The 16879-nt window shown below is 49.2% G+C and overlaps 1 protein-coding gene across 4 annotated transcripts in view; it reads left to right on the plus strand.

Moving 5' to 3' along the window:
- HIPK2 (homeodomain interacting protein kinase 2) overlaps window positions 1–16879 on the plus strand; it is a 206734-nt gene that overhangs the window by 60105 nt on the left and 129750 nt on the right. For all 4 annotated transcript variants that reach the window (XM_018046873.1, XM_018046874.1, XM_018046875.1 and 1 more), the window contains exon 2: window positions 4787–5870. In XM_018046873.1, the coding sequence (XP_017902362.1) occupies window positions 4787–5870 (1084 nt within the window). The remainder of the gene's footprint in view (window positions 1–4786; window positions 5871–16879) is intronic.

Consider the following 16879-nt stretch of genomic DNA (forward strand, 5'->3'; position numbering starts at 1 on the left):
TGTGAGGTGATGGAGGTGATAGCCAACCTTATGATTATCATTTTGCAGTTTCAACGCATACCAAATCGTCATGTTGTACACATCAGACTTCCACAATTTCGTATGTCAGTTACATCTCGTAAAGCCAGGGGGTTGGGAAATAAGACTGTATCAGGACCTGTGACTGTTTCTTAGAACAGTGGCTGCTGAACTTATGACGGGGCAGCAGTGGCTATACCAGGCCAGGCTGGTGTGGCAAAGGGCATCTCTGGCCATGCAGATCTCCTCTCTGATCCTGGGACTGTCACCAGAGATAGTGAATGACAGTTTCCACAATTTTATGACCCTTGGCTGTCATCCCAGTAGCAAACAAGTCATAAGCCATTCTCTTCCCCTTTGTAAAATTCCACTTCTATACCCTGGCCTTTCCACCAAGATTTTTTGAAACAGTGGAAACAGAGAATAGAATTGCATCTCCTTTATGTAACTTGAGCGTGTGTTTTCTGCCACCTCTAACCTCGTCACTGCACAGCCCGTCCCCCTCCCCCCACAGTTCCTTGGCCTTAGTCCTCCTTCTGCCTCGAAATATCAAGGATGAAGAAGTTAGGGGCAAGCTTCATACCAGAGAATAAAGGAAATGCTTACTGCTTTGCCTTTTCAGGGATAAAGTTACCAAAAGCCAAGGAATTGGTTGTTTATATATTGTATAAAATATACAATATATTTTATACAATATTATACAATATATTGTATATTGTATATTTACTGGAACAGTTGTTCATTCGCTCAGTCATGTCTGACTCTGCGATCCCATGGGCTGCAGCACGTCAGGTTTCCCTGTCCTTCACCTTCCCTGTCGTTCACCACCTCCACAGTTTGCTCAAACTCGTGTCCATTGAGTCAGTGATGCCATCAACATCTCATCCTCTGTCCTCCCCTTCTCCTCCTGCCTTCAATCTTTCCCAGCGTCAAGATCTTTTCCAATGAGTTGGCTCTTTGCATCAGGTGGCCAAAGTTGGAGTTCAGCTTCAACATGAATCCTTCCAATGAATATTCAGGGTTGATTTCCTTTAGGATTGACTGGTTTGATCTAGAACAGTATGGTTATTTAATACTGGTTTATATAGAATAGTCATTTTCTGTGCTATTGTAGAATTGAGGGGAAATTGACAAAAAACGGGCTCAGTGTGAATTCTGAATGAGCAAGCCGGAATAGTCTGGTCAGGCAGAAGGCTGTCTACAGAAGTGTAGTCATGTCACACAAGTAGATACTGGAGTTCAGGAACCAAACAAGACAGGAAACCTCTGTCAGATCTGTGAGGTCAGGGTCAAGGTGGGGTTCAGAGCAGCTGTTGGGTGTTGGGCTGAGGTTGACCCTGGGAAGTCAGAGCACATCTAGGATGAAGTATAGATAGAACATGATTGCTGACACCAGAACAGGAGCTACCTAGGCTCTGCCCTGGTTTGGGTGGAAAAATATAAGCAGGTTTTTCTTTATTCTCCAGAGAGAGGCCAGGTTCCATAGGTACTTGTGACTGGTGATTACTCTATTGCTAGAGAACTAAGCTCTCCTGGAGGCCTGTTCAGATAGAGTGCTTTATTCCATCAACCGAGTGCCTCCTATGTATAACAATCGTGGCTTAATGCTGGGAGAAAAAAGAAGTGTGGGGTGTAAACTGTAGCGCGTGCCCTCTGAATGTAGCCTGTTTATGGAAACATGACTTAAACATGGGAAAAGTTACGTAGCACAAAAGCTAAGTCATTCAACTCAAGACAAGATATTCTGCAAGGTAGAAATGAATTTGTGAGCAAATGGGCAGTGCATGTGGTAAGTGGCTTAGAAACGGAGAATTGGGAATATCACTGCATTGGCGGTACCTGGGGAGAAGAGGCATATGAATTGTTTTATCTTTGAATAACTTGAGGGAAGCGGTGAAGGCATGCCAGATGGGGGTCGGGGGCACTGCATAAGAGCATGGTGGTGGGAAACGAAAGAGACAGTCTAGCAACAGGGAGTAGGACAGTTTAATTAAAACTGAGGGTTCAGGAAGGTTAATAGTTGGAGGTGAAGCCAGCAAAGCAGTTCAGATCAAAATGTGAAGGTGCTAAGAGTCCTCAAATTTATCTTCTAGACACTAAGGAATCATTGAAAGTTTTGGGGCAGAGGCGTGACATGCTTAGAAATGTTCTAGGAAGATAATCTGGTGGCTGAATATGGGCAGATTGGGGGAAGAAAGAGCACTCAGGTAGGCCAGATGTCTGTGCTTGCTTTTCTCTACTGGAGAGTGATAAATGTTTTCACTGTGGAAGAGGCAGCAAGAACAGAAACAAAGAGGTGGTTACAAGAGACATTTTGGAGGATGGAGAAATAAGAGTCCACACCTTCTTGTCCATGGAGGCAAAGAAGAATCATCAAAGACAAATCCACAGTTTTGGAACCAAGTGACCAAAAGAATATTTTATGAACAGACATGGGGATGTGATCACGGAGGTGAAATGGCTAGATTTTTAGGAAAAGACAGGGAGTTCATCTTTGGAACATCATCTATGATATTGTAGCGGGAGGCAGAAATAACCTTCCTGGAAGGCACAGCAGAGCAGTTGGCCTGTGATGAACGTGTGGGGGTCGCGAGAGTGTAACTCCAGAGAGAGCAAAGTCCAAACATTGGCGATGCCCGAATTTTAAAGGAGGAAGAGGAAGCAGCCAGCACAGTGTGCAGTCAGATGCAGGATGGGGAGTTTACAGATTCACAGGGCACACAGATAAGAGCATCAAGAAGGAAGTCGTGGTCGGCAGTATCAGATCGGTCAGTTGCCAAGAGGGCAAAGAGAGTAGAGGCTGAAAAAAGGCCACTTATTGGGCAATTAGGAAGTTGTTTACCTTTAAGAGGGCATTCCTATCCAGTGTGTATGTGTGCATGGGTGGAGCGCGATTAAGGAGTGAGCCTTGAAGACAAGGGAGCATCATCCACTGCTTACAGGTGAGAAGAAGGGAAGGATCAAAAGGGAAGGATTCAGCTGGTACTCCCCCTCCAAGCTGAGAGTGTCCATGTGCACAGGGTGAAAGCAGAAGAAAAAGACTGTCATTGATTCTTTTGGCAAAACTGTATTAAGTACCTGCTAAGAACTTGGATCCGGTTAACACAGAGAAATTGAAAACCAAAAGAGAACAGATCATGGAGGGAATTCAAAAGGAAATGGGAGAGGCTGAATCCTGAGAATTGGGGGAACTTTTAGCGTCAGAACAGGGAGACCCTTCTTCTCCTGAACCAGAGAGATGGAAGAGAGGATGGAGGATGGGGACAAATTCAGATATTTTGAAATGAAGAGAATAGAGGTGGAAAGCAAGGCTGCTGGCCTCAGGCTGCTGGACAATGTGGAAAGTGGGTTGTTGCTGAGAGAAAAGGTAGATGAGGTCAAAGGGAAAATATATAACCACCCACAGGCAATGCTAGGGGGTCAGAAAGACACACACACTAGGATCACTAAACACTGATGGTGCTTGAGAGAAGCCCCACTGTGTGCTTTTATAGGAAATGTTTCTTAACTACACTTTAGAAGATGGGCAGTGTTTATTTCTGCTTTTGCCTGCAAGGATTTACCCTTCCTCATCGCCCTGTTACTTTTCCTTAATTCATTGTCTATGAATTTTTGTTTGTGTCCAGCATCACCGTAGTTACAAATTGCACAGCTATGCCATAGTTGTGGTCTTCTAGATTACTGAGGTTTCTTAAATTGTGGGTGAGGTTTTAATATGAAATAATAGTACTTTCTAGATAAATTGATTGATACATGACTTTAGCAGGAAAAGTGAGTGAACAGAGCCCATGAATTATGCTACCCTTTACCCTAGCCAACTCCCCCCCCCCGCCCCAAAAAAAAATGTTGATAAAATGATTTCAGACTATCTCAGTGAAAACGTCAGACCAACTGCTGGTCAGTTCAGCCCTCCAGAATGGTTTAAGGTGAGTAAGACACCAGGGGGTAATTATGGTTCATCCGGAAGCTAGCAGATCATGAGTGGCCCTGTGATTGGACCTGTGTGGGAAGCTTTTTCCTCAAATGAGCAAGCCTGACACTTGCAGGGCCTGTGTATGGGCAGGGAGTACCCAACCATGTGAGACAGCTAAGTATACAGTAGGTAACCGGGCCACCTGAGGCAGCCTTCAGGTTGCCACCCGATGAGAACTGAGGAAGAATTTGTTTCTATTGCAGACAATGCTTATTAGGAAAAAAAACCAACATAACAAGCTAAGTTCTGGAATTCTAATTCCATCTCTGAGACTTGGCCGTACTCCCAGCCTTCGAGTCTTCTACCGGAACTCCCCAGGCCCACAGGCTTAGTGGCCAGATTGTGCTTCTGGGTGGAACAGAGTCGATTTTCCAACCTTTTTTTTAAGTTTATTAATTTTTTGGTTGCACTGGGTCTTCATCGCTGCATGCGGGCTTTCTGAAGTTGCGACAAGCGGGAGCTCCTCTCTAGTTGCGGTGCGCGGGCTTCTCGTTGCGGCGGCGTCTCTGGATATGGAGCACGGGCTCTAGGACGTGCAAGCTTCCGTAGCTGTGACACGCGGGGCTAGTCGCTCCGCGGCATGTGGGATCTTCCCCGACCAGGGATCGATCAGGCGTCCCCCTGTCGTGCAAGGCAGATTCTTCACCCCCCGGACCACCAGGGAAGCCCCTTTGCCCTTGTTTTGAAGTGGAAAGACAGTATTCTCGAGGACCCACACCGCTGATCAGAACCCAAGGGGCCATGTCATGTTCATTCACGCGAGGGCGACTAACATCTCTCTCTCTCCTCCCGCAGGTATGGCCTCACATGTGCAAGTTTTCTCCCCTCACACCCTTCAATCAAGTGCCTTCTGTAGCGTGAAGAAACTGAAAGTAGAGCCGAGTTCCAACTGGGACATGACCGGGTACGGCTCCCACAGCAAAGTGTACGGCCCGAGCAAGAACGCGCCACCGTCCCAGCCAGCCGCCGCGACCGTCAGCGCCTCCCTGCCCATCCCCAACCCCAGCCTCCCGTACGAGCAGACCATCATCTTCCCAGGAAGCACCGGGCACATCGTCGTGACCTCAGCCAGCAGCACTTCTGTCTCCGGGCCTGTCCTTGGCGGACCGCACAACCTCATGCGTCGCAGCACTGTGAGCCTTCTTGACACCTACCAAAAATGTGGACTCAAGCGGAAGAGTGAGGAGATCGAGAACACGAGCAGCGTGCAGATCATCGAGGAGCACCCGCCCATGATTCAGAACAATGCGAGCGGGGCCACCGTAGCCACTGCCACCACCTCGACTGCCACCTCCAAAAACAGCGGCTCCAACAGCGAGGGGGATTACCAGCTGGTCCAGCATGAGGTGCTGTGCTCCATGACCAACACGTACGAGGTCTTAGAGTTCCTGGGCCGAGGGACGTTCGGGCAAGTGGTCAAGTGCTGGAAACGGGGCACCAATGAGATTGTGGCCATCAAGATCCTGAAGAACCACCCATCGTACGCCCGCCAAGGTCAGATCGAGGTGAGCATCCTGGCCCGCCTGAGCACGGAGAGCGCCGACGACTACAACTTCGTCCGCGCCTACGAGTGCTTCCAGCACAAGAACCACACGTGCTTGGTGTTCGAGATGCTGGAGCAGAACCTCTATGACTTTCTGAAGCAGAACAAGTTCAGCCCGTTGCCCCTCAAGTACATTCGCCCGGTCCTCCAGCAGGTCGCCACCGCCCTGATGAAACTGAAAAGTCTAGGTCTTATCCATGCCGACCTCAAACCAGAGAACATCATGTTGGTAGATCCATCCAGACAGCCGTACAGGGTGAAGGTCATTGACTTCGGTTCTGCCAGTCACGTGTCCAAGGCTGTGTGCTCCACCTACCTACAGTCTAGATATTACAGGTAAGGCCATGTGCCCTGAGATAAGAGATTCTGAATGTCCAGCAGCACTCACAGAGCGTGTGCCGTGTTGGTCTCTGCCGGGGAGATAAAATTGCTGCTCTCAGTGGTCATGGTTTAGTCGGGAAATTAGGACATGTGCACTTGGAAACGATGATTAGAAGTCACGTGAAAACAGAGCCAAGTAAGATTCTTGGCGTAGATGTTCAGAGTTGGGAGGGATTCCTGGCAGGGTGGGGCTGGGGCTAAGAGCAAAGGCATGGCAGGGGAGTCAGGTTGTCATGGACGGATAGAATCCAGATGCAGGTGAAGGAGAGAGAGGGGCACACGTGATGAAGTCGCTCCAGCAAAATGCCCAGAAAGACTCACAGCAGACTGGAGGACTGCCCACCTGGCCAGAACAGAGGATCTGTGGTGGGTGGAAGAGCTGACCACAAGGATAAGCTGGCACTGGGATGCTGGGGTCTTAGCGACCAGACTGAGGGGTTGCAGTTGCGTCTGTAAACGTGGAGTAAGCACCAACGCATTTGCGCAGCAGAGGGTTATGGGATGAAAGTGATGCTCTGAGAAGGTGGTCCGATGTCCCTGTAGGAGGAGGAGGCCAAGGGGAGGGTCTGTAACCTGGGGACCAGGCCGCCTGCTCTGGTGATGGGAGAACTCCAGGCTTGGGGTCAGGAAGATGAAGGATTGTAACACCCTTGGTTGGAAAATGTGAAACTTCCATTCCTTCACTCAACAAAGATTTATTTCACTTCTGTCATGAGCTAGGCGCAGCTCTGGGGATGGGAACACACCCAGGCCAGCAGGGGCAAGGCCGTCACCATCCTGAAGTCTGTAGTATACAGCTTCCCACCCTTGGCGCCATGTCAAAGTCACCAGCAGGTGGATGGATCTTTAAAAGAAAACACCTGATTTAGGTCCCAGTCCCCACAAGCTGAACAGACGGCTCTAGGGGAGGTGTCCCGCACGGGTGATTGTCAGGGCTCTCCTGGGGCTCTCAGCACACAGCTGGGGTTGAGAGCCGCCGTTCAGGAGGGACCCAGATGAGAGCCCTGGCTCAGGTCAGGGAGGCCTCGTTGCTCTGCTCACTAAAGTGTGTGGCTGGGCTGGTTGCCTTGTTCCTGACCCGTAAACTGGGTGGGTCTGGGTACCAGCCGTGTGGGGCTGGTGGATGATGGAGCCAGGACATGGCTTGGGTGCTCAGCTCTGAGTCCAGCATGTGGTGGGCGCTCAGGGCTTGGATAGGAACAGGAACAAGTGAGTCTGTTCTGGGAGGTGGCCGTGGGCGGCGCTTGAGGGAATGTTTGAACGGTCCAAGACTCGTGGAGGTTGGCAAGAAACGAAACTAAAACCCAGGAGAGAATGGGGGCTGATGACACATTTAGGAGGTTGACACGTGGGTGGTGAAACCTGAATCCCTCGACTTCATCGTGCCCAGGCCCTGTGGGCCCGGCCCCGAAGGGTGCACACGCTTTCCACTCACCCCTCCGTCCTGGCCACGGAGGAGATGAGTGTGTCTGAGCCACGTGGGCACAGCCAGCCCATCAACCCATTCTGAGGCCGTCCTGGCGCCTCCCCACCTTGTCTGCCCACCCCTCCACCTGGCCAGGTCTGCACAGGTGCCCTTACCCCAGGGTCTCCTGACCCAGCCCGGCCCTCACCCTTGGGTCTCCATCCATGACCTCATGCCCCACGCCCTGGATGGTCTGTGGCCAGGAGACAGGCATCCCCATGGTCCCCCACCTCCCTCATCTCAGTCCTGAATCAAACAGGATTGCAAGCCATTCCACCTGTTCCATCCACCACCATCCCCCCATCCCTTCTTGAGCATCCAGGAAGGAGCCTCATGTCCATGTCCCCTGGGTTTCTGGAGAGGTGGATCTATATTGCTCAGCCGGTTCCTCTCCACTCACCTGCTTCTTAAGATTCTGTGGTCAGCTGTTGAACCCTCAGCCCTGGAGCCAGGCAAAGAAGGAGGCTGTGAGCCTGGTGCCGTGGCCGCCACGGAAGGGAGCCTGGGCTTGCAGACCCCAGGGGAGGGCGTGAGGAGGTGGTTGGGCAGGGCTGGGATGGCAGGCATTCTCTTGAAAGTGCCCTTCTGTCAACGTGCGGTCTGGGTGGCATCATGTAGGCTCACCCACCCGTCTGAGGGATAGTCAGCGCTGTGGCCAGCTCCCCGCTGGCACTTGGGGGTGCCAGACCAGCATGCCAGAGGCCACTTATTCCTGGGTCTTGGCCTGAATTTAGGGTGAACTGCAGCAGGGTCAAGATGCTCAGGCTTTTATTATTTTGATAACTTGATGCCATTTAGTGAAGAATACTGGCTTCATTCATGTTTACTAAAAATCAAGCACAGCAATCCTCAATGCTTAGTCCTCAGTCGTGTCCAACTCTTTGCCACACCATGGACTGTAGCCCACCAGACTCCTCTGTCCGTGGGGTTTTTCAGGGAAGAATACTAGAGTGGACTGCCATTACCTTCTCCAGGGGATCTTCCCGACCCAGACGCTCCGCTGGTGACTCAGTGGTGAAGAATCCACCTGCCCGTGCAGGAGATGCAGGAGAATTGCAGGAGAATCGGGGTCGGTTCCTGGGTTGGGAAAATGGACAGAGGAGTCTGCTGGGCTACGTACAGTCCATGGGGTTGCCAAGACTTAGATATGACTTAGTGACTAAACAACAACATTCTTAACGTAGATCTTAGTAACCTCAGCATACCTTTTTTCTTTCCTTATTAAATGGAGAACTTTCACCTTTTCACTTAAAAGAAGCTCTTTACAACTTCTCTTTGGTATCTGAATTCCCAGCATCACTCCTTTTGCGCTTTGGGGCTGTTACTAAGTAAAATAAGGTCTACTTGAACATAGGCACTGCCGTATCACAGTCAGTCTGATCGTCGAGTTGGCTACCAGGAGATTCTACTGGGGGCTCACAGGCAGAACATGCTGAGCGAAGGGAAGATTCCCGTCCTGGCTGGGATAGAATGAAACTTGATGAGATATTATCACGCTCCTCATAACAGCAAGCAATTTAAAACTTAAGAATTGTTCATTTCTGGAATTTTTCACTTAATGTTTTTGGATTGAGCTTGACTCTGATTAAGGGGGAGGGACTACTGCATTTGATTCTATATTGATACCAGTTATTTTTCTTTTTTTCTTGGAGCAAGCAGTAAGTTGATGGTTGGATATTTCCACTGTCAGTGTGACCAGCAGACTGAAAATAAGACTAAATATTAAGCTCTACCCAGGAAAAACAAAAAGACATTCCATTCAGGCAGGAGATAGTGATTAAAATGTGTGAATTTTTGTTTGTTTCTGCTCCAAGCTGTTCAAAATACTCTTGTCTAGATTTCATTTGAAATACTTGAGACTCTTACCAGACCAAAGAAGTAGGAGGGGTATGCATGAAAACTTAGGACATAAAAAATGGCCAGTAATCTCCTTCAGAATAATCCAGCCTTTTTTGCCTGGTTCAAAAGGTTTCAGACACTATCTTCAAATTGGGGGTGGAGATATATTTTAATTCGGTTCAACTCATCACATGTTCATTGGGTGTCCTGTGGTGGATGTACTGAAGGGTGGGAGAGATAAGACACAAGATTTCCAATCTGGAGGAGTTTATGGTTTCTCTGAGGAGATTAAAAGACACAAGCAGATTGCCTGGAGTGTAATTCTGATACTTTGATATTGCAAATGTTTGATCACTCAGCAGATACTCATTGAGACTCTAGGGAACCCGTGATGAGAAAAACCAATAAAAGAGATTCAAAGTCAATGAAAGATTTTGCAAGATGGGTTAATAGGGAAGATTTAGAGAGCACAGCTATATACTGAAGGACGGTTGAGGTCTGTCTTAAAGGAAATGTGAGGTGGGGGTGGGGGGCAGCCTGAGAGGCACGGAGACTGGAATAAATAAGGGAATATGGTGGGGGTGGGGAAACGACATGAGATCTGCAAGTAGTTGGAGGCCTGGGTTGGAAAGGAAGGGTTAGGTGAGAGAGGCCAGACAGTGGAGAATTTTGATTGAGGCTTCAGGGGCTTGGATTTAACAAAGGAATAATTCAGTGACATTAAGAATATTAGTGAAGTTTATCCATTGAAATGGCAGGAAAACGTTTGGGAGAACGCAGAGGCTAGGAGACAACAGTAGTTATTCATGAATAAAGGGAAGAGGCCATAGATTATAATGGGGATTCCCCCACCCCCAGCAGTATAAACGTGAACATGTGTTTTTTGGCTGCTTTGGGTCTTCTTTGCAGTGCAGGGCTTCCTTTGTTCTTGAGCACGTGGGATCTTAGTTCCTCTTGTTGTTCAGTCACTAAGTCATGTCTGACTCTTTGCAACCCTATGGACTGCAGCATACCAGGCTCCTCTGTCCACTATCTCCTGAAGTTTGCTCACACTCATGTCCATTGAGTCAGTGATGCTATCCAACCATTTCATCCTCTGCCATCCACTACTCCTTTTGCTTTCAACCTTTCCCAACGTCAGAGACTTTTCCAGTGAGTCAGCTCTTCACATGAGGTGGCCAAAATATTGGAGCTTCAGTATCAGTCCTTCCAGTGAATATTCAGGGTTGAATTCCTTTAGGATTGACTGGTTTGATCTCCTTGCTGTCCAAGGGACTCTCAAGAGTCTTCTCCAGCACCACAATTCAAAGGTATCAATTCTTCGGCATTCAAACTTCATTATGGTCCAACTCTCACATCTGTACATGACTACAGGAAAAACCGTAGCTCTGACTATACAGACCTATATCGGCAAAGTGGTATCCTGCTTTCCAATACACTGTCTAGGTTTGTCGTGGCTTTTCTTCCAAGGAGCAAACATCTTTTAATTTCATGGCTGCAGTCACTATCTGCAGTGATTCTGAAGCCCAAGAAAATAAAGTCTGTCACTACTTCCACTTACAAGGGAACAAACCTGCATCCCCTGCATTGGAAAGCAGATTCTTAACCACTGGACACCCAGGGAACTTCCTGTGACCATTTTTAATGCTTTTAGATTCTGGTATTGTGATTGCAGAGTTGGCTAAAGGGATAGGTTGGTTGGTTGGTTTTGCTGTCTTTTGTTCATGGACTCTGCTTTCCCTAAGGCACAGTTGTGAGGCTCTGGCCTCCAGAACCTGGCTTCAAGTCCCACCAGTGCTATCAAGTAACAGGCTCTGGGAGGAGAGTTGAGAGATCTTAGCTCCAGTCCTGGCCCTGTGCGTCCCCAGCTGACTCTGTTCCCCTGAGTCGGTGTATTGATAGAATATCCACTGTGAGCCATCCCCACTCCCGCATCTGGATCCCATTATGACCAGGGCCTGTGCTTTGTCCATGGCCAGGGGACAGTTTCCTCTCCTGTGGGCTGACCTTGATCTCAGTTCACACTGGGGACCCGCCATCACCTCCTCCCCATCAACGGGGAACACAGCATCTTCCAAAACGCCTTAAGTCACTTCAAAAAAGGAGCATAACTTAATAAAGCCATAAAAATTGTTTCCAAAACTGCAAAGCTTGTGCAGATTAAAAAGTGTAAAAGATTCCTGAGTAGAAGTTAGGTTTGATTGAAAAGAAGAGCTCTGAAAGCAACTGCAGGCGTTAGCCTTTTCAGTTAGTTTGTCTTTCGTTACTAGTAGATGCAACAGGAAAGGGTGCTGGTTTACCCTTGAGAATATTGAGTGAAATCTTCAACCCACTGGCAGTCTCATTCACTCAGACAAAGGAGGTGGTTTATAAATATGTGAAAGCTTTTAGAGTTGCAATCTCTCTTCTGAGAAGTAATCAATAAGTTATCTGGGCTGTTAGGTTATCTTTAGTTTTCCCTTGCTTTTCTCTCAGACCTTGAGTTGTGTGGTGAAATAATTTGAAATTGGATTTTGCTTTAGTATGAAGTAAAGTGAGAACCCCCCTGTTTTTTTTTTTTGAGTGTATCTCTACTCCAGTGTTCTAGTCCTTCTTACACACACACACACATGTGCACAGTCACGCAGATAAACCCAGATGCCACAATATAAGCCCACACATGACTTACGCACACCTGGGTGTGCTTGTGAACATCTTGGTGATAGAAGCTAGCTGTCAACTTTAGCAAAGATGCTGATGTACACAGATGCCCACCACATGGAGAAGGACACATACATACAACTTTACAGACACTGAAAAACCACGTACATTCACAGATCACGTGAGCCAACCAGAGTGACGCTGGAGGCCAAGGGCCCAGGTGCAAAAACAGTGTTGATGCCCCGGAAACTTGACCCAATCGTCTGCCTTGCTGCAGAACTACCATCCACGTGTCCGGAAACCTGAGGATGGTAGGGCTGGAACCACTCTTGAGCTCAGGGTATGAACCATTCATTTTCAAAGTGTGATAGAAGGACCCTTCTTCCACAGTACCAACCAGGTGCCTTTTAAAAATGGAGATTCCTGGGTTGCAAAACAGATCTAAGAAACAGGCTTTCTGGGTATGGGGCCGGATGATTTAAACAAGCTCTGCGGCTCATTCTTTATTTTTAAGCCACTTTATTGAGGTATGACTGACATACAAAAAGCCTTACATGTTTAATATGTACAACTTGATGAGTTTAGAGGTAAGACTATCACCGCAGTTAGTGCGCTAAACAGATCTATCACCTCCAGGAGTTTCCTCCTGCTTTATTTCTTTATTTATGTTTTAAAAATTATTATTTTGTCCTTTGAAAACTGTTGCTCAAGTTGGCTTGGATCCCAGAGTCCGTCATCCCACAGAGGGCGTTACAACTCGCCCCATCAAAATGGGAGCAATGGGGCCGCTGTTGACAGCCTGGCATGGAACTGTTGACCTTTCACCTCAGTGGCTTGACAGCCCCTCCTTGAGGCCCAGTTGTTAGATTCCTTGTGGTCAGACCCTTTCTGCTTCAATGGTGGTGGCTGAAGATCCAAAAATAGTTGGCGCATGGGACAGGAGGGGTTTATGTAGGTTGGTAAACTGACGAATGGGTGGTTGGGAGGGGTTGTGATGGGGGTGGGTGGGCGTGGGGAAGCATTAGTGCCTGGCGGAGACATTAATACACATGGCTCTTTGCATAATCTGCAATCAGTGTAGCATTTACGGCTAGGTAGTTACTGAACTGTCCCCGTAGCCACAGCTGGGTTTGAAGCCGTAGTCCTCATTTCTGGATCCAACAAGTAATTTTTTGAATTCTGAAGATGTACCAGACGCTGTGCTTTGTGCTGAGGTTTCAAGAGGCGAGTAGGAGTGCCCTCAGCCATGCGGCTCTACCCCCAAGCCTGTCACGGAGTGAGCTGTCCCCCAGGGAGGCAGCGGTGGTGCGTCGGGCTCCACTGTCCTGGTCCGCCCCAGCGCAGATGTCTTGTTAAACCCAGAAGGCAGAGCGCATTGCCTTTGAATGGCTCTGACGGTCTCCCTGGGTGTCACTCAAGTCTTCTGAGTCCTGGGTGCCCTCCCCAGTGAATGCCGCCTACCCCCCCAACCTGTCCTTGGTCCCTCCCAGCAGCAGATCTCTGCCTCACAGCTGGCACAGATCTGGCCATCCTCCTGCACCCCCTCACCAGGCTTCCAGAGGAGGAGGAGGGGACGCCCAGCCTCAGCCTCTGTAGGGCAGCTCCAGTGTGGACTTCCCTTCCTCCCTTGGTTCCATCAGCTGCTGGCTCACAGGGCCTTAAAGCCGGATGGAGGAGCTGGGCTCTCAGTGTTGAGTGTTGGGCCCTGGCCCTCGTTCCTGGGTAGAGATGGAGATGGTGACATTGCAGAAGCAATTGTCATGGGTTAGGTCCCCAAAGCAGAGCCCAAGGCAGGGCTAGGGTGCTGCACGTCTGTGTGGGAGAAGACCTCAAGAAGCTGGGGGCAGGGGGTCATACCGCAAGGATTTAGGGGCCTGCTATAAGCCTCAGGGATCTTGCCCCAGGCAAGGGGAGTCTGGGGCTCTGGGGCTCCCGACCTCGAGACCAAGGACCCTCAGGGGCGTTGCCTGTCCTGTGCCTTTGTGTGGGCCGAGCCTGTTCGAGGTCTGGGTGGGCTTGAGCAGATGCAAGGGAGCCCGTGAGACAGAACAGACCACATGACTGTGGCCAAGATCAGCAGGAAACGTGACGCGGGCCCCAGGAGCCACCAGAGTGCGAGCTCCAGCCCCTGCCCAGGGATCCGGTTTGTCCTCCTCGCCATCGACAAGTGTGGCATTTTTAAATAGAACGGGAATATAGGCGAAATGCCTTTGTAGACAAATTTAAGTATTAGAGGCTAAGAATTAGGAACTGAACTCCAGATTTTGGTTTTGAAAGAGTTGGAGAATCTGACTTAAAAGCTCAAAAAAAAAAAAAAAAAAGAATTTGCCTCCACCCCACTCCCTTTTGGTCTGCCCAGCCTGCTGGCTAGACATGCAAGATGGGCCAGGCTCTGAGAGCGAGAATACCTGTGCAGGGGGAGGTGCCTGAAGCATGCGTCTGTCGGAAGCAGTGGGGTGAGGGGGAGGCGGGTTCTTTCCATTGGTGCTCAGTACCTGTTGTAGGTGCTGGTCCCTGAGGCACCTGTGTCAGATGGGCTGGTGACCAGCTGGCCAAATGAATGGACGAAGGAATGAATAGATGGATGGACGGATGGTTTCAGTGGCCTCGTATGTTTATAGCTCAACTCATACTGTTACACAGCAGAAACCCCCCACAGGCCCAGCTTCTTGTAGTCCCCTCCTACAAGTCCTTTCACCATTGCCCTAAACCTTGGGCTCATGGCATCCAGCATCCCCGAAACCTGAATCATATGGGTCCGCTTAATCAGCCTTTTGGGGAGCAGACACATCTCACCAAAAATGTTCATTCCGTCTTGCCTTTCCACCTGTGAGAGTTCAATTTGAAACCCGAGGACAGCTGACTCGCCTTTTAACAGATTAGTTCCCTGAAATCAGCCAGCATCTGTCATGCCCCATTACGCCTTTACAGAAAATTAGAAATGACTTCCCAGCACAAAGAAGGGGCTGGGCGCAGCAGGACCTGACAGGGAGCCTTGCGCGTGTGGAGACAGTGCTGTCCTCCAGGCCACTGACCCCTTCTCTGCTTCCTCTTTCGTGAGATGTTCCAAACATGCTCGTCGCGGGCCCTGTAACTTTGTCTTCTTCCTTAGGAGCTGAGTGTACAGAGCTCTCCCACAGAGGATAAAGTAAATCTCCCACCGCTCAGTGTGTGCCCGGCACGTGGCAAGCACTCAGCCCACTAGCTGCTCTCACTGCTTTTCCTGCTGCTGCTGTTAGCATCATTGTCATCATTCTTAGCATCCTCACTCGGTTGGCAGAGACCTGGATGTGAATTCCAGATCTGCTGCTTTATAGCTGTGTGACTCCAGGTGAGTTCCCAAACCTCTCTGAGGCTCCCTGTTTTTTCTTACAAGAGAGATGTAACAGCGGTTCTTGAGGTTTTTCTAGGGACCAACCAAACCAGATGGCTGGTGTGTGGCTCACCCGTGTGCGCCTTGCCTCCACCATTCATAACCATCGCGCTCCCCACTGGGCCCCCTTGCTGGTTTATGTGCCTGTGGCTTAGCATCTGTTTTCTTTGACCTGGTATCATTGTTAGCTGTCAACATCCCCAAACTCCTTGGGGTCGCGCGTCACTTCTTTTTCATTTCTTGTACACGTGGAGGTCCAGCACCTCCTTCATATTCAGCAGGCGCTAAAGGAGTGTGTTTGGTGGGCTTCCTTTGGTATCAGGAGAGACAGTGTCCAGTGCAGCAGTGAAGGGGTCAGTGTTTGAGGAGAGGAGCGACATCTCTTCCTGAGTCAGGAGAGAGACACGGGCGCAGCGTTCTCAACTTGAGAGCACAGGCCCGGCACCCTCCTGCCGCTGATCGCATTTGCTGCTTGCGAACAGCTGCTGCTGTTCAGATCTTCTGCTTGACTGGGGCACATGAGCCTCAGGGTGGTGGGGAGCCGGGCACACAAGCTTCAGGAAGTTACAGTGCGTCTGCCACCTGCTGTGCTTCCTGCGTCCACTCTCCATCTCCGCCAACATCAGAAAGATCCAGGGCCAAGACTAGAGTGACAGGCAAGACTCTGCTCAGGGACTCCCTGAAGGGGTGTGTGTGTGTGTGTGTGTGTGTGTGTGTGTGTGTGTGTGTGTGTGTGTGAATGTTGTATGTTTATGGCGTGAGTGTTTGGATGTGTGAATGTGTGTTGGTGTATATATGTAATGTGTGTGTTTTCGATGTGTGAATGTGTGTTGATGTGTGTTATATATGTGATGTGCGGTTGGTGTGTTGTGTATGTGATATGTGTTGTTATGTGGGAGGTGCGTTGGTGTGTGTGTGTTGGTATATGTTGTATATGTCTGTGTTGTATATACGAAGTGTGTATTGCGTGTGGCATATGTATTACTGTGTATTGTATATGTGATGGGTGTTGGTAGGTGGGGATGTGTGAGTGTTGGTGTGTGTATGTGTTGGTGTATGTTGTATGTGTCTGTGTGTTGTATATGTGGGGGGTGTATTGTGTATGGCATGTGTGTTAGTGTGTATTATATATGTGGTAAGTGTTGGCAGGTGGGGGTGTGTGGCTGTGGTTGGTGTGTGTGTGTTAGGTTGTGCGGCTCAGTGGCAGGAAGTAGGCTGGTCTCCTTGTTTGCTATTCCTTCAGATCTGGCTTCGTGCGGCTGCAGAAATGTACGCTCCAGTCACAACTTAATTTATGTCATTATTAACCATAAAAATCAGTCTTTTGGCCAGGACATGAGGGAGAGACCGTGGGCAGTGTTTATTTACCATCCACTGACCTCCAGTAAAGGATTTCCAGTCTTCTTCTCTTTGTAAATTAGAACTTATATTGGCAAATAAAAATGCACTAAGTGTGAACCCTCAGAATAGAAACAGCTCTGGCACCAAGAGTCAGATGTCGTCATTGTAAAAGGTCAATATTCACGGCAGGGAGACCTTTGGGAGGTGGCACGGCTCTGTGTCCCGACTGTCGAGGTGGTGACGGGCTAAAACTCATGAACGTTTAGAATCTATTTACCCCGAAAGATCTCCAAGGAAACTGTTAGT

This window comes from Capra hircus, chromosome 4, assembly GCF_001704415.2.
Source record: "Capra hircus breed San Clemente chromosome 4, ASM170441v1, whole genome shotgun sequence".
NCBI lineage: Eukaryota > Metazoa > Chordata > Mammalia > Artiodactyla > Bovidae > Capra > Capra hircus.